This window comes from Oncorhynchus clarkii, chromosome 9 (assembly GCF_045791955.1).
Source record: "Oncorhynchus clarkii lewisi isolate Uvic-CL-2024 chromosome 9, UVic_Ocla_1.0, whole genome shotgun sequence".
NCBI classification, from domain to species: domain Eukaryota; kingdom Metazoa; phylum Chordata; class Actinopteri; order Salmoniformes; family Salmonidae; genus Oncorhynchus; species Oncorhynchus clarkii.
Genome location: NC_092155.1, coordinates 42,942,673 through 42,966,166, shown reverse-complemented (window position 1 = coordinate 42,966,166; position 23,494 = coordinate 42,942,673). Strand labels below are relative to the sequence as shown.

Sequence of the window (23,494 nt, the reverse complement as noted above, 5' to 3'; positions counted from 1 at the left end):
TGGGAAAGGGTTTGTGCTGAGTCATATTATGTGGGTTTGTGGAGTGGAGTCCTAGCCACAGAATATTACAACTCATAAGATTAATGGATGCAGACTAGTACCACTCATTAGCTGGTCTTTGGAGGACCATATGCGTTATTAAAGCTGGTGTGTGACTGTGTTTTTGATCTCTCGGTCGTCCTATCTGTATTTCATTGAGCTGTCTATACAAATTGTTTGCTCATACGGTCACGTTTCATTTGTCATTGGGTTCTAGACGTATTTGTTGCTCTGTTATTGGTGTCTGTATTATATTGTGACTGCGGCCTCATCTCTCTGCTGTACGGTGTTCATATTAGGACAGCCTCAGTACCGTGCTGTTGTTCTATTCATCTCTCTGCATGTCTCTCTCTGTCTCTCTCTCTCTCTCTCTCTCTCTCTGTCTTTATCTCTTTGTCTCTCTCTCTCAGAGCTGGTCCAGAATGGCCGTCTCCTATCCCTGCCCCTGGCGGCGGGGGACATGCACTCTCTGCTGCCAGATGAAGATGGCCGTCGGCTCTACGTGGCCATGAAGGACAACCTGCTGTCCACCAGCCTGGACGACATCACACAGAACCCCAGCAAGGTCAGACTGCCTGGCTCTCTATAGGCTTCTCACACTACTGAGCCGAACCGAGCCAAACCAAACCAAGCTGTACTGAGCTGTCCTGGTGATACAACCACCATAATTGTTAAAACTTTGTTGGAAAAAAAAGACGATTTGAAAAGCAATTATCCAAACCACAGTCTGGTTCTGGTCTGCATGATTGTGTGAAAACAAGGGTAATAGATCCAACACAATTACTTACACACACTTACACTCCCATGAACACATGTATTGATCCAGCTACACTCCTCAGTGAGGAAAAACGTTAACTCCTAGCTGGTTTTCACCGTAACCCAGAGAATATTGTGAGAGAATAGATGTTAGTGGCTGGATGACTGTCAGTCACTGTTGGTTGTCCAGTGTGCATGGAGAAAGTAACGTAGAGGGATAACGACACTCAAATCGATGGTAACCAGAATACGGAGGAGTAAGCCACCTCCAGCTGTCTAGCATCCCTTCCTCTTTCCATCAAGCCCCCCGTGTCTCTCAATCCCTCTCTTTCAGACCAACACTACCTGAAACACACAGCGATCATCACACTTCTCCACCTCTCTCCTGTATGTACCCATGCCCACTACCAATCACAGCCTCTCGTACCTCTCCCTTTCCATTTCCTCCCGCTCAAACTTTCATTCCAATACACGTAGACACACATTTACACAGGGACTCTCTCTCTCAGACTCTCTTTCCCAGACGGGAATAGCCCCGTATTGTATAAGTGAGGGTTTCATTCTAAGGTCACCCCTGTTCCCACTTCTGCCTGGCAGGAGATTGACTGGAGCGCCATGCTCCCACTAATAACACCATCCTCTGATCAACCAACCCCTGAGGCATTCCTATTGCATGAGTCCCTCACCGCCAGCCCACATCACACACAAGGACGGAAGAGCTGTGTTTGTGTGTGTGTGTGTCTCTGTGTGCAAATGTGACCAATCTCCAACTCTCTATTTACCCATGCCCGCTACCAGCATCATCCTAATTTCTCCCCTTTTCCATATCCTCCCTCTCTTTCTTTACTTTTTTTAAAATCCAGTTCCTTTTCAGTCCCTTGCTAATTGAGTTGCATGTTGCACAGGGATTAGTGTAGGGTCTATGCATTTCCACATCTTTGTCCATGTGACAGGGCATAGAACTAGTTATACAAAACTCCCCTCCAAGACATAGAATTCGTCACAGATGGTGGATTTATATATTCCCAGTGAGAATGCTGGTGGTCGCCCAGTCTACTCAGGGATAGCATTTAGTATTCGATTAGCATCCCCTTTAGGTGTTGCCAAGGCAGCAGCTACAATTCCTGGGGTACAGACGGAAGAAAAGCATATCGTCATATACAAACTTTGTGCATCATACACATGTATGGGGGTGGCAGGTAGTTAGAGCGATGGGCCAGTAACCGAAAGGTTGCTAGATCGAATCCCCCGAGCTGACAAGGTAAAAATCTGATGTTCTGCCCCTGAACAAGGCAGTTAACCCACTGTTCCTAGGCCGCCATTGTAAAATTTGTTCTTAAAAATTATGGGTCCCCCCCCCCCCCCCCCGCGGGACGGTTGAGCTAATGTAGGCTAATACGATTAGCATGAGGTTGTAAGTAACAAGAACATTTCCCAGGACATGGACATATCTGATATTGGCAGAAAGCTTAAATTCTTGTTAATCTAACTGCACTGTCCAATTTACAGTAGCTATTACAGTGAAAGAATACCATGCCTTTGTTTGAGGAGAGTGCACAGTTTTGAACATGAAAAGTTATTAATAAACAAATTAGGCACATTTGGGCAGCCTTGATACAAAATTTTGAACATAAATGCAATGGTTCTTTGGATCAGTCTAAAACTGTGCACATACACTTCTGCCATCTAGTGGCCAACATCTACATTGCACCTGGGCTGGAATAATACATTATGGCCTTTCTCTTGCATTTCAAAGATGATGGTACAAAAAAATACACAAAAAAAATGTCATTTTTTTTCTTTGTATTATCTTTACCAGATCTAACGTGTTATATTCTCCTACATTCCTTTCACATTTCCACAAATTTCAAAGTGTTTCCTTTCAGATGGTACCAAGAAAATGCATATCCTTGCTTCAGGGCCTGAGCTACAGGCAGTTAGATTTGGGTATGTCATTTTAGGCGAAAATTGAAAAAAGGGTTAAGAGTTAACTGACTTGCCAAGTTAAATAAAGGTTTAATAAAAATAAATAAAATACATGTATTGCTAGTTTGAGTTACCTGAGGTGGGAGAGAGTTCCATGTAGTCATAGCTCTGTATAGTACTGTGCATTCCCTAGCCTCTGTTCTTGACCCCTGGTAGCATGTGTGTATGGGTGTCTGAGCTGTGTGTTAACTGATTGTACAGACAGTTTGGTACTTTTAATATGTCAATACCTCTCACAAAGACCAGTAGTCAATCTCCCCTCTACTTTGAGCCAGGATAGATTGCCGTTCATGATATTGATGTACCTGAAAGGCTTTACAATGAAGAGCTGGCGAATATAAGTGGCAATATAGTCCACTAGCATCCTCGGTCATTTTCCATTGAAGTTGTCAGAACCAGGGGGTTTGTCATTATAGATAGAAAAGCAATACTTTTTTCACCTCTTCCACACTCACGTTACAGAACTCCAAATTACAATGCTTGTCTTTCATTATTTGGTCAGTTAAGCATGAGTATGAAGGCTCAGAGTTTGTTGTTGGCATGTCATGCATACATTTGCTAATCTTGCCATTTAAAAAGTCATCAAAAGTTGTTGGCAATATCAGTGGGTTTTGTGATGAATCTGATTCAATGAAGGATGAAGCTACGTTTCCCTTTTGGCCAACATTTCATTGAAGGTACTCCACATTTTGTACAATCATCGTTTATAAAAATTTACTTTTTGTTTTCGTAGTACAATTTCTTCTTCTTTTTTGTTGTTGTTTAGTCTCATAATTTCTCTTTTTACAGTACGTTTGCCAATCGACTGGACAGCCAGATTTATTTGCCATTCCTTTTGCCTCGCCCCTCTCAACCATACAATTTCTCAATCCCTCATCAATCCACGGGGAATTAGCCGTTCTAACAGTTTCTCAGTGGGTGTATGCTTATCGGTAACTGGAGCTTTAAAAAATGGAAAACTGAAATGAAGAAAGAAAGAAAAAACATCTTTATCTTTTATCACGTGATCTCTGCTACGGCCCCTAAATGACTAACTCAGTGGACATGCTGTGGAGGTTAGTCATCTATGGTGGCATGATATCACCTCATCATGGTGGCATGATACCAGATCATCATGGTGGCATGATACCAGATCATCATGGTGATACCAGATCATCATTATTTTTTCAGCTCTACTGGCCAGCAAGTCCAGACCGGGTCCAAGAGTGTTTGATGGCTGGAAAGGACCGGGAGGTGAGGGGTTACCGGTATACACACACATACACACAAATACACACACACACACACACTCCTAACTCCAATCCCCCTCTACAGTTGGAGTGCGCTAATTTCCTGCGAGTGCTGCAGCCCTACAACCAGACCCACCTGTATGTGTGTGGAACGGGAGCCTTCAACCCTCGCTGTGCCTTCATCCCTACCACCGTCTTCCTCAAGGTAAAGCCACACACACACACACACTCACTCCTTCCTCAACCAACATGCGCACACCCGGGGGTCCCCCTGGAATATATTGAGTAAAACGGATGCCTATCTCAAGCTTTCTCTCTCTGTCCTTCTACATCTGTCCTATAGCAATACATCCTATACCTGTGTGTTCTGTCTGACTAAAGGCCTAGCTGTCTGCCCCTATAGCTGCGCTATCTGTTGCTACACCTACTATGTGTACTGTACTGTGTGCCCCTATACCCCGATGCCTGCCTGTCCTATGCCTCCGTGTGTTTGCCCCACGTCTCAACGATTCTTAGCTAAACTTCCGTGCTCTTCCTCTCTCTCTTTCTTCTTTCACTTTCTCACACACTGTCTTCAGGTCGCCATGTGTGCTGGTGTGTGTGTTTCTGGGAGAAGGTGCGAAACCCATGAAAGGGGCTTAGACTCCTGAGCAAGGACACGAGGGGACGCGATGCTTTGAGAGGCCAGCGGCGCTGCCTCCCTCACATTGCATTTGACAAATTTTTCACCCAAATATTTACAGAGATTACGGACTCCTTAATAGACAAGTCTGGGAGAGTTTTAGAGTTGTACTGTACATGAGTTATGTGCAGGGGCGGACTGGGACCAAAAATCGTCCCCTGGAATTTCAAACACACCGGACCATTTCGTTTTTTCTTGACTCCCCCATTATTAGCCAGATAATGATAATTTTACGTAAAAAAAAACAAAAAACAAGACAGACATGGCCACTGGCTAAACATTGACAAGACCATCTGGCATTTGCCCGTAATGCCAGATGGTCAGTCTTCCCCTGGTCATGTGGCAGTAGCGTGCGTCCATGCGTGAGTGAGTGCATGTGTGTGTATGTGTGTAGAGTGTTTAAATTGTGTCTATTCAATTCTGTTTCTTTGGCAGTCGGAGCGACAAACTCTATCATTTGGACAGACTGAATGCGGGAAGGGAAAGTGTCCATACGATCCCCACCAGAGAACTGCCTCCGCCATTATTGGTAAGATCACACACAGTATGTCTGTGAGCAAATGTCTTGTGTGTGAGTGAGTTCACACCAGTACGAAGACCTGTTTGATGTCCTTATAGGTGCACGTGGATAATGACGTGTTGGTGCTTTTTCCATGGGTACGCCTATACAGTGTGTTGGATGATGTGTTTTTCTGTATCCCGTGTCCAGATGGGGAGCTGTATGCTGGGATCTCATCTGACTTCATGAGTCGAGACTCGGCCTTCTTCCGCAGCCTGGGCAGTCGTCATGTGATCCGCACCGAGCAGTACGATTCCTCCTGGCTGCAGAGTAAGGACGTGTATAAATGAAACAATAAAAACTCAATCATTTATCTTTGTTCTCTCTTTCACATCGAAGCATTTCCCCTCATTCGCTGTAATTTGTAAACATATCTTTCACACCCTCTCTCTCTGTACTTCTCTCCGTCTAAATGGTAAAATCTCTCTTCTCTCTCGCTCTCTGTCAGATGCCCAGTTTGTTAAGGTGGCCTGGATGGCGGAGACTGATAACCCAGAGGATGATAAGGTGTACGTGTTCTTCACTGAGCGCGCTCAGGAGGCAGAGGGGGCTGCTGGGAAGGTGCTGTACTCCAGAGTGGCGCGTGTTTGCAAGGTAAGGATCTCTACGTGCCTGTGTGTACTGGTACCGATGTACGTGTGTGTGTGTGTGTGTGTGTGTGTGTGTGTGTGTGTGTGTGTGTTTACGTACAACAGGCACGTGCACTTGTGTGTTTATCGATGTGCCTGTATATGTGTGTTTGTTTACCATCTTACTATCACGGTTGCTGTCTCTGTCGATAGTGACATCTATTCTAATCTGGGTGTGTACAGAATGACATCGGGGGCCAGCGGAGTCTGGTGAACAAGTGGAGCACCTTCCAGAAGGCACGTATCGTGTGCTCTATCCCTGGATCCGACGGGATACAGACTCACTTTGACCAACTACGTGAGTATGAACTATCAACTTTACCTCGCTCTTACTGACCACACACACATGACCATAAGCTCACCGACCATGACCACCAATTCACCAAGTGAAACACAAACAATCGTACTAAAGTTCAACAGACGAACCATAATGGTTAATGGTGTTGAATCTCAATAAGACAGCAGTGGAGGAGGGAGTGGATATTGTATAGACTGTATTGGCTCTAAAGCAGCTACGGTGCCTTCAGATTGTATTCACACCACTTTACTTTTTCCACATTTTGGTGTGTTACAGCCGGGGTTAAAACATTTATTCAATTGACATGTTGTGTCACTGATCTACACATAATACCCCATAATATCAAAGTGGAATTTTGTTAGTATATATATAGATTTTTTTAATGAATTGAAAATGGTAAGCTGAAATGTCTTCAGTCAATAAGTATTCAAACGCTTTGTTGTGGCAAGCCTAAATAAGTTCAGGAGTAAAAATGTGCTTAACAAGTCTCATAATAAGTTGCATGGACTCATTCCGTGTTCAATAATAGTGGTTAAAATGATTTTGTGAGGTCTAACCCATCTCTGTACCCCACACACACAATTATCTGTAAGGTCCCTCAATCGAGTAGTGAATTTCAAGCACAGATACAACCACAAAGACCAGGGGAAGTTTTACAATGCCTCGCACTGATAGGTGGATGTGTACAAATAAAAAGCAGACGCTGAATATATTCCTTTGATATATTCCTATATATTATAATATATATATGTATATTATAATATATTCCTTTGAGCGGGGTGAAGTTATTCATTGGGCTTTGGATGGTGTACCAATACACTCAGCCAGTACAAAGAGACAGGCGTCCTTCGACACCTTCCTAACTCAGTTGCCGAAGAGGAAGGAAACCGCTCAGGGATTTCATCATGAGGCCAATGGTGATTTTAAAACAGTTACTGACTTTAATGGTTGTGATATGAGAAAACTGAGGATGGATCAACAACATTGTAGTTACTCCACAATACTAACCTAAATGACAGAGTGAAAAGAAGGAAGCATGTGCAGAATATAAATATAACAAAATATGCTTCCTGTTTGCAACAAGGCACATAACCCTTTCCTGCAGTCAAATGCCCTAGTTGCCTTATGGGTTGAATGTTATTAATATTTTTCATAATTTCATAATTAATAAACAAGCTGCTGAAAATCTGGTGCTTCTATGTCAAACAGTTTTTTTATGTGATGTATATAAAGTGTAAATATTGGGATTCAAATTCTAACTTAATACATTACAACTCGATATCTGACATGGTGAAGGTGTCTTCTATTTTTATACCCATAACCATGTGTGTGAGGTGTATATAGATTTCAAAATAGATTTGTTTAAGACTACCAATAAACACTCTGTGTGACCCTGATTTAGCCCACTGCAGTAAAAGGTTATTACTTAATACTGCAAAAAAATTGGCAAGGACATTTTTCACTTTTTTGTCCTGAATAAATAAGTGTTTGGTTTGGGGCAAATCCAAAACATCACTGAGTACCACTCTTCATAATTTCAATCATGGTGGTGGCTGCATCATGTTATGGGTATGCTTGTCATCGGAATATAAGTTATAAGCACAGGCACAATCGGAGAGGAAAATCTGGTTCAGTCTGCTTTCCAACAGACACTAGAAGGCAAATTCACCTTTCAGCAGGACAATAACCTAAACAAGGCCAAATATATACTGGAGTTGCTTACAGAGACGACATTGAATGCTCCAAGTTGCTTTGTTACCGTTTTGATTTAAATCGGCATGGAAATCTATAGCAAGACTTGAAAATGGCTGTCTAGCAATGATCAGCAATCAACTTGACAGAGCTTGAAGAATTTTAAAAAGAATAATGTGAAAATGTTGTACAATCCAGGTGTGCAAAGTTCTTAGGATACTTCCCCGAAAAGACTCACAGCTGCAATCGCCACAAAAGGTGATTCTACAAAGTATTGACTCAGGGGTGTGAATACTTTTGTATTTCTGTATTTCATTTTCAATAAATGTGCTAAAATGTATAAAAAAATGTTTTCGCTTTGTCATTATGGGGTATTGTATGTAGATGGGTGAGAAAAAAATTGATTTAATCAGTTTTTGAATTCAGGCTGTAACACAACGTAATGCGGTATCAATGCATTCTGAGGGCACTGTATATAGAAGTGAAGAGTCTATGTTTGGCCTACAGAAAGCTTAGTGTTTTGATCATGCAGCCAGCATAACTCCACTCCACCCTGGCTTGTGGTATTCCACTCTGTTACCACGGTGACCAGCAGCCCTGTCCTTTTTACCCTGCGCTGCCTTTGTAGTACTTCAGCACTAGTCGCCCTGGCAACTACCATGAAGTCTCTATTAGAGAGCATTTAAGGGTCTAGCATCTACCCTTTCTGTGATCTCCGGTTTTTCAAGTCTGTGTGTGTCTGTGTGTCTGTGTGAGTGTACATGTGTGTCTATGCTTGTGCATGCACTCTGTCATCGCTAGTTTTATGGGCCATAGAGTATCAGTCAGTGATGTGATCAGTAGTTGGCCTCGCTAGAAGCGAGACCGAGAGACAGGACCGTTCCCTTATCACATCTGTTTCTGTAAACACAACCAGCCAGTAAAATAAACAACACCCCTCCCCCCCTCTCTCTGGGGTTATACTGAGGCAAAGTGAACCACACACATCATAACACATACACGCACAAACACACACACAAACATACACACACACAAACACACACACATCACACACAGACAACTCCCTGTCCAACCCGTCTCACCCAGGACAGTGAGTAGGAAGATGAACATAAACATCCCCACACAACAACCTGCCCCGGGACACGTTGCAACTGAAAAGATCCCATCAGCCCAAGAATGCCGCCGGTGTTGTGTTTACGGCACGCTCCGTCGGCCAGAAACACTACGAATCGCATGAGCGCCTTGTTCGGGTCCAGGGCCCCTCATGTTGAAGGAGCCAGGCTGTTATCAATGCCGGAACTTCTACAAGAATATTTGGGTGTCAACTTTAACAAGAGCCACTATCCTGGCAGGTCATCAGTGTTTGTACAGGTGAAAGGGATTGTTTACAGTCTGGAGCACTCAACCATCAGTACTTATTGAATACATTCGTTTCTAATCCTCCTATAGTCAGAATAAAGTGTTACCAACTGTAGTCTTTGATTGAAAGCTTATGAGAGACATGGTTAGCAGTGGTGTAAGGTACTTAAGTAAATATAGTTCTACTTAAGTACTTTTGGGGGGTATCTGTACGTTACTATTTATATTTTTGACAACTTTTACTCCACAACATTCCTAATGAAAATATTGTACTTTTTACTCCATACAGTTTCGTGACACCCAAAAGTACTCGTTACATTTTGAATGCTTAGTAGGACAGGAAAATGGTCCAATTCACCCACTTATCAAGAGAACATCTCTGGTCATCCCTCCCTACATCCCTACTATCTGGTGGACTCACTAAAACACAAATGCTTAGTGTTGGGAGTGTGCCCCTAGCTATCCGTAAATTTAAAAAAAACAAGAAAATCGTGCCGTCTGGTTTGCTTAATATAAGGAATGTGAAATGATTTATACGTTTACTTTGACTTTTGATACTGAAGTATATTTCAAAAGAAATACTTTGACTTTCACTCAAGTAGTATTTTACTGCGTGACTTTCACTTTTACTTGAGTCATTTTCTGTTAACTTATCTTTACTTTTACTCAAGCATGATAATTGGATACTTTTCCCACCACTGTGTGTTAGCGAAGCTCTCAGAGTATCGGAGTATAGTAAAAAAATATATTTAAAAAATTGTTTTAATAGGCCTACATATAGATATCTAAAATGTCTTTTGAATGTGTTCATCAGTTGGAAACATTTGAAGGGTGTCTGTTTGTGGCCAGAAGCCCATAAACAGACATATAAAGCCAGGAGAGATGGAATTCCCTGGCGTGTTACTGTGTTGTTATTCAGGACAGTCATACCATCAGTTTGGACCGGGAGACACTAACTGTTTGACCACAAAGTTTAGGTTAGACCACTCAGGTCCCGAAGCAGAGGACAACAAAGTCTTGAGGAGTTTGGGGTTTATAGATTTCAATGATTTAGAGGAAGTTGGTGTGTGTGTATATGTGTGTGTGTCGCTGTGTGTGTGCACCCACATCCTAGTCCCTAGATGGCCTAGCTCGGATGAGGGAATAGGAGGGGTGGAGAGTTGAGGAGAAGGGTATTTTCTGGGATAAGGCTGGGAAAGATAGGGGCTAGAGCTGGAGGGGTGTGGGCAAGACAAGGATATCTCCCAACCCGGGGGAACAGATCTCCTTGTTTAGAGGAACTGACACAAGTAGAGCCCTCGGGAGAGAAAATGAGACACAGACAAAGACAGAGAGAAAGAACGAGAGGGTTGGGAGGACAAAGTGAAAGACAAAGAAATGTTTTGTAAGAGAGACTTCAAAAGGTGGATTTGAGAGATAAACGGAAGATGATCGTTCAGACAGAGAGAGAGAGAAAGAAATTAGGATGAAGATGTGTTGGATAACGAACAAAGGGAGAAGTAGAATGTAGGAGAAAGTTAATGCATTCTAGGCCGTGTTTGAGAGAGAGAGAAAGAGAGAGAGCAGTGCCTCTGCAGCATGGTGTACCCAGAGTCCTCTGCTGTGTGTTGTGCCCTGGGCTATGCTGCGGCATTTGTGTGCGTGCTGCAGTGTGTGTGTATGTGTGCAACGTTGTGTGTGTGCAGTGATGTACAGTGCCAGTCGAGTTTGGACACACCTACTCATTCCAGGGTTTTTCTTTATTTGACTATTTTCTACATTGTACAATAATAGTGAAGACATCAACACTATGAAATAACACATATGGAATCATGTAGTAACCAAACAAGTCTTTTATATTTGAGATTTTTCAAAGTAGCCATCCTTTGCCTTGGTGACAGCTTTCCACACTCTTGGCTTTCTCTTGTGTGTGTGTGTGTGTGTGTGTGTGTGTGTGTGTGTGTGTGTGTGTGTGTGTGTGTGTGTGTGTGTGTGTGTGTGTGTGTGTGTGTGTGTGTGAGAGAGAGATGAGATTAGATTTCCACCAGTCTGATCCCATCGAGGCCACATGAAGCAGCAGGAACAAGAGGAATGTGAGAGAGTAATAATACTCTTTACTGTGTACCACACCTCAAATACAAGCCCACCATACACACTGTGTGTGTGTGCGTGCTTTGCGTTTATCCGTTAATGTGCGAGTGCGTTCCTGCGTGCGTGTCTATGCATGTGTTCGTGTATCGCGTGTAAGGTGTGCGTGCACATATCCATGTCTTGTTTGTGTACATGTACACGCGTCATGTATTTGGTCAGTAGTTGATCTGTGTCGTGGGGAAGGGATAGAGGACAGTGTGGGGGCCTTAGGGGACAGACAGGCAGAGTGGCCTGGCTGCGTGGCAGGGGAGGGCTGCTACATGAGGATTGGTCATGGAGGATCAACTCGTCTCCAGCTCTCACACTGAGATGGGATATTACTGCCTGGGATTCATTAGACTGGTCCACTCAGCCGTACCATCACACCAAACGGCATTAGGAACACACACACACGCGCACATGGGAACATACTTGAACACACACACATACTCACTCTCACGCGCATGAATGCTGGCCTGCACGCACACACACACACACACACACACACACTCAGTGATGGAAGAAGTAATCATAAGTAATCATCATATTTGAGTAAAAGTTAAGATACCACAAAGACATGCTCCGGAACTTTGGCGCCTACATTGTAAAACCACGTTTTTAGGATCTGAACACATTTCATTTTTATTTCATTTAACTAGGCAAGTCAGTCAAGAACAAATTCCTATTTACAATGGACGACGCTGGGCCAATTGTGTGCTTCCCTATGGGTCTCCCAATCACGGCCAGATGTGATACAGCCTGGATTCAAACCAGGGACTGTATTGACACCTCTTGCTCTGAGATGAAGTGCCTTAAACCGCTGCGCCACTCGGGAGCCCATAACTAAACACTTTTCTGCATTTAGAATTTCAATAAAAACACGTCACAGTGTGAACATGTTTTTGAACACATGAACCCTAAAGTCGATGTCCGCTCCCCGGCGTAAATCGAATTAGCATAATACACAAATCCCCATCAAAATCCATCTGTTTAAACTAGAGAGATCCATTTTTTTGCATGGGCTGCGTCTCAATCCACCACATCCGCCAATGACAGCCTTCCGCATCTTGGGTGGAAGGTGGCCGAGCTACAGCGGTCGGCGTTTGTCAGACCATGAGACATCCCGAAAATTGGTCTTCTCACGAGCACATCTGTAGCATCCGAACAGTTATCGCTACACACTAATATGACCCCTCTATGGAAAGGTGAGACTCTCGCGAACAAGTGCATTTTGGTTTCGCTCTAAGACTCCCACAAGCCTCACAAGACTCGTCTGAAGGAAGCCCGGTACCAGTTTGCCCGGTACCAGTTTAATTAATGAATGACCACCTTATAGGGAAGTAGTTGAGTGCTCAAAAGCTTTTGTTAAATATGGGTCAAAAATCTAATCATTTCCTGGTCTTTCTTATCTCTCAGATATAGGACAGCCATTTTAAGTCCAACTTCCTGTTGATTCAATTTTTGACCATTTGTTTTTCCATGTTTGGATCTGTTATTCAATGCATTTCTATGCGCTAAAAGCAGTAAGACCAAATTCAATGTTTCCTCAAATAAATGTTTTAATATATTGTTTTGATACCCGAAGGGGTCCTTAAATTCAAAAATCAAATAGTTAAATGATCATTGGTATGACCGTCATAGAATAATTTGAAATGTTAGTTTAGTAAAAACACCCGGCTTAGACCCTAAACACTGGTGGTGGGGTTTTAACACTGTCGGGTGTAGAGCCGTAGTTGCATATTTCAAGCATGCCTTTAGAGTGAATGTGAGCGATACCACCCCTGGCTGTGTTTGTTAGTGGCGGAAACAGGAAACTTTGGAAACTTCTGTTCCAAAGCATTCACCAAGTGACTATCTAAGTGAATGTGTTTCAATTAAAAGTAAATCCTTTATGACCACATATTATACATTTCCTAAGGCCTTCAGTTATGGCCTAGTTATCCTCGACATTGTGGTCTGAATCCAGGCCCATGGACCACATCAGACATGCATGTCACGACACACTGGTTTGCATAGTGATTAGTACGTCCAATCGGAATCCAGGAATATATCCAACAATTTGAATATTTTATCACCCACAACCACCGCTCAGAATGACTACTTGATGAAAGATTTAACAAACAAAAGTACCTAAACCATCTAAACCGGAACAAGCATCTCAGCATTGGGTACAGTGGTAGAGAAAGTATTCAACTGTCAAAATTAAGGAAAAAGGAAATGCTATGCATGAAATACCTTATAACAATCAAACCAGACAGAACAATCTCCTTTTTCTATTGACTTTTTGGAGGTCAGGGAAAATGTATGGAAGTATAAAGTAAATATTCTCCTTTAGGAATGTAGTGGAATGAAATGAAAAAGTTGTCAAAAAAATAAGTAAAGTACAGATACCCCAAAAAACGACTTAAGTACACCACTCCTCACGCACACACACACACACACACACACACACACACACACACACACACACACACACACACACACACGTACACACACACACAGGCGCACACACACGCACGGATAGAGAGAGAAAACTCACACAACCCTACCACAAACTCAAACTCTGTTATGTCACCTTTTTTTTTTACTGCCAATCAGCCCTATAATCAGTTTGACAAAATTCTAGTACCTAAGTCATGTGTCCCATCTCTTCTCCTTCCAGAGGACATCTTTATCCTCCATGATGGAAAGGACAAGAAGAACCCTCTGATCTACGGCCTCTTCACCACATCTAGGTAAGCCAGCTTCCGGCACACAGTTCACCACAACCCCATGGTCATTGGAGTAGTCATTTGTTTCCCAGGGCTGATGTAATGTAAGTCTTATGTAGCTGTTATAAAGCATTTAGGAATGCATACATGAGGGGTGCCCAAGGTAAAGTGTTACCAGATATTTAGCATTGTTTGTGCATCCCAGAGCTGCCACTGAGGGATTCACTGATGTAAAACAGTTATGAGACCGTGACAATGACGCACAAACCCTTTCAATCGTTACTTTTGTATGGGGCGGCATATTTCTGTTGTACGTTGTGTTGAGTTACACAGTGTTTTATTGTGACAGTAGTTTGTGTTCGGTTTGGCTGCCTGGCAAGTGACTAATGGCTTGTGTAATACATGCTGTGGGTTAGGAGAGAGGGAGAAAGTGTGCGTGTGCGTGCAGGCGTGCATGTGTGTCTGCAGAGGCCGTCATGCCCATAGGGGGCACAAGGCCACGTGTCCCCTCAGATGTGTCCTGTTTTTAAATTCAGATGTTAAATGAATGACTAAACTTCATTTTTAAGCCCACGTTTAATCATCAGTATTTATATATCAAGATCTGACAGCCGTATTTTGCAGAGGGGGCACACTGACCGGACCAGGCGAAGAGTACTCTGGTTCCTTCCCAAGGTGCACAGCGGAGCAAAGATATGCTAATCGGGACGTTAGATACTCTAGTGCGTGCAGACAGTATCGTCAGTGGAGGAGGAGAGAGAGTGTCGAGTGACACGTTACATAATTCGGTTTTCGCTGCCGGCGATGGGCAGGACTCAGCTGAACGTATGTTTGTAAATGAATTTGATCAATCTATGTAGCCTATTGATTTGCTCTTGATGAAGAAATAAAACTCAAATGTTTTGTTGTTTCCATGTAATACTAGCCACCTAGAAATGTTATGAAATTTTATGTTTAGCTAGCTACCAAGCCATTTCAGGCTATCAATCAAGTTAGAACTAGCGTCTCTAACTATCTTATCTGGCATGCCTGCATGGCAAGGTTGTTGTTAAAAATACAAATTACTGGGTTATGAAAATATTAATTACTGGGTTATGATACTACAGTGCCTTCAGAAAGTATTCACATCGCTTAACTTTTTCCAGACTAAATTTAAAATGAGATTTTGTGTCAATGTCTTACACACAATACCCCATAATGTCAAAGTGAAATTATGGTGTTCGAAATTTGTACAAATTCATAAAAAATGAGAAGCAGAAATGTCTTGAAGTCAATAAGTATTCAACCCCTTTGTTATGGCAAGCCTAAATCAAATCAGGTGTAAAAATGTGCTTAACGGGTCACATAATAAGTTGCATGGACACTGTGTGAAATAATAGTGTTTGAAAAAGAAAAGGAGAGCCGCACAGGTGCAATAATAGAATAACCTAATATCCAACGTTTCGACAGACAAGCTGTCTTCAAGTGTTCTACTCCGATTGAATATCCCTTTAAGCATTGTAAAGTTATTAATTCCACTTTGGATGATGTATCAATACACCCAGTCACTACAAAGACACAGGAGTCCTTCCTTAGTTGAGAGGAAGGAAATCACTCAAGGAAGCCAGGCCAATGGTGACTTTAAAACAGTTACAGGGTTCAATGGCTGTGATAGGAGAAACCTGAGGATGGATCAGCAGCATTGCAGTTACACTACAATAATAACCTAAATGGCAGAGGGAAAAGAAGGAAGCCCCCATACAGAATAAAAAATATTCCAAAACATGCAACCTGTTTGCTATAAGGCACTAAAGTAAAACTGCAAAATATGTGGTAAAGAAATTAACTTTATGCCCTAAATGCAAACCCTTATGTCTGGGGCAAATCCAACACAACACATCACTGAGTAACACTTCATATTTTCAAGAATTGTGGTGCCTGCATAATGTTATGGGTATGCTTGTCATCGGCAAGGACAAGGGAGTTTTTAGGGATACAAATAAATGGAATAGAGCTAAGCACAGGCAATATTTTGGAAAGAAAATCTGGTTCAGGGTGTTTTCTAACAGACTCTGGGAGACAAATTCACCTTTCAGCAGGACAATAACCTAAAACACAAGGCCAAATATACACTGGAGTTGCTTACCAAGACAACATAGAATGTTTCTCAGTGGCATAGTTAGAGTTTTGACTTAAATCGGCTTGAAAATCTATGGCAAGACTTGAAAATGGTTGCCAATGATCAACAACCAACTTGACAGTTTGAAGCTGATTCTAACATGTATTGACTCAGGGGTGTGAATACTTACAGTTGAAGTCGGAAGTTTACATACACCTTAGCCAAATACATTTAAACTCAGTTTTTCACAATTCCTGACATTTAATCAGAGTAAAAACTCCCTGTCTTAGGTCAATTAGGATCACCACTTTATTTTAAGAATGTGAAATGTCAGAATAATAGTAGAGAGAATGATTTATTTCAGATTTCAGATTTATTTCTTTCATCACGTTCTCAGTGGGTCAGAAAATTACATACACTCAATTAGTATTTAGTAGCATTGGCTTTCAATTGTTTAACTTGGGTCAAAAGTTTCAGGTAGCCTTCCACAAGCTTCCCACAATAAGTTGGGTGAATTTTGTCCCATTCCTCCTGACAGAGCTGGTGTAACTGAATCAGGTTTGTAGGCCTCCTTGCTCGCTCACGCTTTTTCAGTTCTGCCCACAAATGTTCTATAGGATTGAGGTCAGGGCTTTGTGATGGCCACTCCAATACCTTGACTTTGTTGTCCTTACGCCATTTTGCCACAACTTTGGAAGTATGCTTGGTGTCATTGTCCATTTGAAAGACCCATTTGCAACCAAGATTGAACTTCCTGACTGATGTCTTGAGATGTTGCTTCAATATATCCACATAATTTTCCTACCTCATGACGCCATCTATTTTGTGAAGTGCACCAGTCCCTCCTGCAGCAAAGCAGCCCCACAACATGATGCTTCCACCCCCGTGCTTCACCGTTGGGATTGTGTTCTTCGGCTTGCAAGCCTTCCCCTTTTTCCTAAAAAAAAATTGTCATTATGGCCAAACAATTCTATTTTTGTTTCATCAGACCAGAGGACATTTCTCCAAAAAGTAAGATCTTTGTCCCCATGTGCAGCTGCAAACCGTAGTCTGGCTTTTTTATGGCGGTTTTGGAGCAGTGGCTTCTTCCTTGCCGAGCGGCCTTTCAGGCTATGTTGCTATCTTAGACACCCTTTTTCCCGATTTTGATGAAACTTGGGTGAATGATGTGTCTTGACATAGAGATCCGTAATTTACAAAATTGTCTGATTGGCCCAAGTGTGTGTGTGTGAGAAAGAGAGATAGACAAAGAGACAGAGAAAGTGCATTGTCTGCAATGGCACATTCTCTCTGGGTTGTGTGATTAGTGTGGAGATTCTGGGAATAGCCCAGTAAACCAGGCTCTGGTAGCATGTGGTGGAGAGGGCTCTGGGGTTGACCGTATCCGGGTGGGGTTTCACTTGTAAAATATGCATTTAGAAATATGCAATCATGGAATCTGTGACACTATATTTCACTGCGGATGGTAGTATGATTGATGGTGGTATGGGAGCGTCCCTATCCTGATGATTATCATTGGCTTCAGTGAAGACTGATCTGATCCGGAATCAGGTTTGAGACACGCAAGCTTTGACACACATCCCGTGAGTATACTGACACACAGCAAATTGGCCAGTGTTACCTACTGTTGATTTTTCAGTATAACATTTCTCGTGTTGATTCAGGTTTTAAATGACCTATGGAAGTGTTAAATTAACACTAATTAGTGTAAAAGAAGCCCAGCGTTGGTGTTAATAACCAGTGTTAAACCAAAACCACGTGCAAAATTATCATATTTCGCAGCATGCTCCATAGCTGGTTAATTTTTTTGTAATTGTTTTGTTTCAATATCTATGTTTTTGCATGTACATTGATTGATTAATTAATAGTATGGCATTCAATATAAATAACATACATTTTTCATAAGATAGTCCAATCTGTTACTTGGGCTTATTGCACCTGTTACTGAAATGGTTTTTCCAGTTTAGATGATTTAGGTAGTCTCATATCTTAGTCTTCACAACCTGGCAGTCATTCTGAATGCAGGTTGCTGATGAATAAAAATACTAATTGTTGGATATACCAACTCTGACTTGATTCCAATAGGAATTACACATCACTTTGCAAGCCAGCATAATGTGACTTGTAGGCCTGAGGTGGCCTGTAAACCAGGAGTTTTAGGCCACTGTACTGTATTAGGGTAAAACCTGGCCCTCAAAATAAGACCTTTTGAAATACGTATTGTATTGTCTTGAATAATAAAACATTTATTAAAACAGATTCACTTAGGATCTCACATGGTGAAGGCCACAGGACAGAAAATGGATGAATACAACAACCATGTCTCTGTCACTAACAAATACAGTCATGGGTGGTAACTCTACAATTCACTCGAAAGGCACACTGTGAAATATGCAAATAAGGATTTACACTAAGTACTGTGTTAATTTGACACTGAAAAGTGTGGACCCTAATAGACACTGGACCAGTGTTAAACCTAACACTCTCAGTGTTGATTTAACACTAGATAATTTGCTGTGTGACATACAGACAACAGACAGTACTGTCTGTAGTAACAGATGATAGCAGACACATAACAGACTGGCTGTGTGAGTGTCATTGTGTTTTACAGTTGATTGACAGGCAATAACCTTCTCTTCCCCACAGTGACATTCTGAATGGCTCAGCGGTGTGTGTGTACCGCATGCAGGACGTGGTCCGGGCATACAAAGGAAACTTCTACCACAAGGAGGGACCACAGTACAAGTGGGCCGAGTACACAGGAAAGATCCCCTACCCAAGACCTGGCACAGTAAGTTCCCTTCTAATGAGTTGTCATTCCCCGTCCATCATTACACACCATATTCTGATTCATCATGTAATACCAGATGTGCTGAGGACGAGGCTCTCTGCCAATTCAAAGGAAACAACAACTCTAGTACAATGGCCAACAAGTTTCTTCTCAACCTGAACTTAAACCCAACTCTAACCATATTATGTCCGACTCCATCCATGTCAATACAACTCTCGCTCTCTCCCTCCAGTGTCCCAGCAGCACATACGGTAGTTACAGCTCTACCCGGGAGTACCCCGATGACGTCATCTTCTTCAGCCGTACCCACCCTCTGCTGCAGGAGGCGGTGCTTCCGCTGGGAGGGCACCCCTTGTTGGTCAGGGTGGGAGTGCACTACAAGTTCAGCCGGCTGCTGGTGGAACGAGTAGAGGCAGTGGATGGACAGTATGACGTCCTGTTCATCGGCACAGGTGTGTGCGTGCGGGAAGAGGTTTTGTGAGTGTGTGTGTGTATATGTGTGTGTGTGTGCTTGCGTGTGTGTGTGTGTGCGCGTGTGTGTGTTTGAGTACATTACAAGCAGGAGTGTCCTCTGTGTTGCAGACTCCGGCCAGGTGCTGAAGTCTATCCACCTCCCTAAAGAACACGGTGTCCCCCAGGAGGTCACCCTGGAGCAGCTGCAGGTCTTCCAGGTACAATGCTGTATCCTTACCTTTTAATCCTTTTTTGGACGTATCTGTTGTGTCTTCTGCCCTCTAACGTATTTTCCCCTCTCCCCCCACAGCACAAGTCACCTGTGACGACCATGACACTGTCCAAGAAAAAGGTAATAATGACCCCCCCCCACACACACACACAGTCATCTCTCCACCTTATATCTACAAGGAGAGCTTCATCACCAGTTGCTATGGTAACCGCCGAGGATGAGGCCTGGCTCACACTGAGATAGGGAATCTACATACACACCAGTCAACATGCTCTGTAGCAGTCAGTCTCAGTCTTATATGAACGTTGAAAGTGTGAATCAGCGAAGGCATGAATTCCTGAAACAACTGATGATTGTGGCTGCTGCTCTCTGAGCCACGTTGGAATGATCTGAATGTCTTTCTTCTCTGTTTTCTTTGTGCGTGCGGGGCTACAGCAGTGGCTGTTTGTGGGTTCTGCAGAGGGTGTGGCCCAGTTGGCTCTGTTCCAGTGTGAGTTGTACGGCCAGGCCTGTGCTGAGTGCTGCCTGGCCAGAGATCCCTACTGCACCTGGGATGGACACGCCTGCAGCCCCTTCATGCCCATCGCACGCAGGTGGGCCCGCTTAGCTCACACTTAACCCATTTATGAGCCAACACCCACATTGTTTACCTAGCACTTCCCACAGTTATATTACTAAACATGACGTTATAAACTAAACATGAAGTTTAAATGGAGTGAAAACCAAAGTTGTTTTATTTTTAAGTCTATGACATGCCAGCTTCCGTTCATGTACCCAGTACTCACTCATCCGACACATGTAGCTATAAGCCTGCCCTACTCATAGCCACATAGGCATGTGAACATGAATACTCACATTTAGTACATACTCTTATCTAACATGATGTCTTTTTTTTTTTTTCCTCCCTCTGAAGGAGGAACGCTCGTCAGGTTGGTGATGAGGAGGATCCCCTAACCCAGTGTGTCATACAAGGAGGTGAGGAGGAACTGTCAAGAGCCGCACTCTCACAGACACACACTAGCTTAGGATTCTATATACAATGAGTACACCAAACATTAGGAACACCTTCCTAATATTGAGTTGCCCCCCCCATTTTGCCCTCAGAATAGCCTTACTTCGTTGGGGCATGGGCTACAAGGTGTCGAAAGCATTCCACAGGGATGCTGGCCCATGTTGACTTCAATGCTTCCCACAGTTGTGTCAAGTTGGCTGGATGTCCTTTGGGTGGTGGACCATTCTTGATACACACGGGAAACTGTTGAGCGTGAAAAACCCAACAGCTTTGCAGTTCTTGACACAAACCGGTGCGCCTGGCACCTACTACCCTATCCCGTTCAAAGGCACTTATTTTGTCTAATCCCATTCACCCTCTGAATGGCACGCGCACACAAGTCATGTCTCAATTGTCACAAGGCTTAAAAATCATTCTTTAACCTGTCTCCTCCCCTTCATCGACATTGACTGAAGTGGATATAACAAGTGACATCAATAAGGGATCATAGCTTTCACCTACCTGGATTCACCTGGTCAGTCTATGTCATGGAAAGAGCATGTTTTGTATACTCAGTGTAGAGTAGACACTGTGACATTTTTCTCTGTCTCTATTCAGCCGGTCTGCAGGTGGAAGCAGAACAGAGGATGATGATGGTTGCAGAGGGTAACAGCACATACCTGGAGTGCCTGCCCAAATCCAGACATGCGGCCGTGACCTGGTACAAACAGGCAGGAGAGAACAGCCCTGAGCTGAATCAGGTACATACTGACACACATGCAATTACATGCGTGCACACACACATATGCACACATACACACACAGGTCTAAACACTCACACTCCTCTCTGTGTTGCAGTTGCAGTCGGGAGAGCAGCTGGTGGTGACAGAGAGAGGTGTTCTGATCAGTCGGGCCGAGACGGGTCACTCTGGTGTGTACCACTGTCAACTGGAGGAGCACGGCTTCCACTGGACCGCCGTCACTGTGCATCTGAGTGTGTGGAGCCCCTCCCGTGCCCTCTCCTGGTCCACCAGCAACCGCAACCCCAACTCCAGCCCAGACGCCTCCCAACCCTGGTACCAGGACGTCATGGCCCTCATCCACCCCAGCAGCCTGGAGCAGCACTGTCAGAGGCTGGGCTTCCGGCGACGACGCAACCGCGGCCAGGATCAGACCAAGGACAGTGACCACAAGACAGGGGATGGCCCCAGGGGCGAGAGGCACAAACATGAAGGCAGAGGAGGAGGTGGAGGAGGAGGAGGAAGAGGAGGCGGGAGGAAGAGCAGGAGCAAACCCAAGCAGAGGTCTCCGCGAAGCTCTTAGATGCTCCACTGCGTACAATGTGCTTTCTCCTGACTTTACGCTCTCAAACACTGTCTCACTCTCACAAACACACACATACACATTTACAAAAACTCATATTCATGTAGAATGGGGACATAGGAGGCTCGGCGTGGGCCGGACTCAGAAGTGTGAATGTGGTTGCGTAGTGTGTTGGATGAAGGATGTACAGCATGTCCAAGAGACTGGTAGAGAATATATTAAGGCGTGAAGAGGACCTGGAAGAATGTGGTGTCTCATAAGACAGGGGAAAAAGGCCCTGAAGGTGAAGCTAGGATCTGTCCTAATGAAAGACAGAGAGGGAGTCAAAAGGACACAAGCATGTGAGAGAGACATAAGTGTCTTCGAGGTAAACAATATGTGATTTGTCTTTGATGTAAAAAAGAAAAAAAAAGAAAAGAACAAAAACTGCTACATTTTCCTTATTTAACTTTGTGTGTCATATTTATTTCTGTTTTGAATCAAACGGTTAGTTTCAGTAGTTGTATGAGGTCAGTTGTATTTAGTAAAAGCTCTGTGGTGTTCATTAGGCTTTCAACTCAAGCTTGACTCCTCACAACTGGCCTCATTGATGCCGGGTGTGTTTGACATTAGCGCACAGAGAAATGAAAAGGGGAAACTCCGAGTCAAACCAGCAAATCTGCCAAAATTAAATGCAGCAAAGCTAAAGCACTTTTAATGCTGTAGAAAAATAAACGTTCGTTTCGAGCTCTGGAGCAGCTGCATAAATGCAGAGAGGCCTTTTAAATGTGGCCAGACTTCTTTTACCACATAAAAGATGGAACCAATACTGAGCAAGGTCCTCGTTAGTGTGTGTGTGTGTGTTTTATTCCTTACCATAAAGCATGATGGAATCCATAAAGAAAGTATTTTGAAATGAAACTTGTAATGTTTATGCTTTCCTCAAAGACCTTGTTCAGATCTTTCCCTCATTCATTATATGCGCTTTTGTATTTCACTCTGTAGCCTATATTTACGTCTCTGTGCCAATATTTCTTTGCGAATGGAAATAAAATGTTTTCAATTGATCTCTCCCAAGTTAAGGAGACACACAGTGTAGATACACCATTTTGCCAGTATGTTTTCTTACTTTCCCTTTTTTGTGGCATAGGAAGCTTGTCCATCATCAATAAGACGCACACATGGATACGCACACCCACACTAACACAACGTGTGGAAACATGATAGACCTGGAAGATGTAATCCATCGTCAAACAACCCACATTTCCTCATCCAATATCTTCCAATTTAAAAAGAATTCATTCGACATTAAAAAAACGCAAACATTAAATGAGTAAATAGAAACATTGAAATAGCCAAGTGGTTCTGACAAACAGGATATCCTGTCGGGTCTGAACTGAAAAAAAGGAAACCGCACATACAAACATGCTCAGTGCATAGTGCCGTTGGGATGGAGGGAGAGGTGGTTATGTTAAGGCGAGATCTCAATCACCTTGGTTCAGATTTGACTGAACGTTTGCCTTCTGTAAGCTGCTCTCTCCGGAGTAGCACAGAACATAACATGCTTCAGGGCCTTCA

The 23,494-nt window shown here is 43.2% G+C and overlaps 1 protein-coding gene across 1 annotated transcript in view; it reads left to right on the top strand.

The window, feature by feature from the left end:
- The window catches only part of LOC139416356 (sema domain, immunoglobulin domain (Ig), short basic domain, secreted, (semaphorin) 3H), a 27,670-nt gene extending 5,307 nt beyond the window's left edge, over positions 1–22,363 (top strand). The window contains exons 2-17 of the mRNA XM_071164885.1: positions 450–604; positions 3,952–4,014; positions 4,096–4,215; positions 5,128–5,221; positions 5,402–5,521; positions 5,700–5,845; positions 6,064–6,178; positions 14,001–14,073; positions 18,794–18,938; positions 19,171–19,390; positions 19,521–19,609; positions 19,702–19,743; positions 20,059–20,216; positions 20,537–20,598; positions 21,233–21,375; positions 21,473–22,363. Of these exons, the coding sequence (XP_071020986.1) occupies positions 450–604; positions 3,952–4,014; positions 4,096–4,215; positions 5,128–5,221; positions 5,402–5,521; positions 5,700–5,845; positions 6,064–6,178; positions 14,001–14,073; positions 18,794–18,938; positions 19,171–19,390; positions 19,521–19,609; positions 19,702–19,743; positions 20,059–20,216; positions 20,537–20,598; positions 21,233–21,375; positions 21,473–21,937 (2,210 nt within the window). The 3' untranslated portion in view covers positions 21,938–22,363. The remainder of the gene's footprint in view (positions 1–449; positions 605–3,951; positions 4,015–4,095; positions 4,216–5,127; positions 5,222–5,401; positions 5,522–5,699; positions 5,846–6,063; positions 6,179–14,000; positions 14,074–18,793; positions 18,939–19,170; positions 19,391–19,520; positions 19,610–19,701; positions 19,744–20,058; positions 20,217–20,536; positions 20,599–21,232; positions 21,376–21,472) is intronic.
- Positions 22,364–23,494: the final 1,131 nt, after the last annotated feature.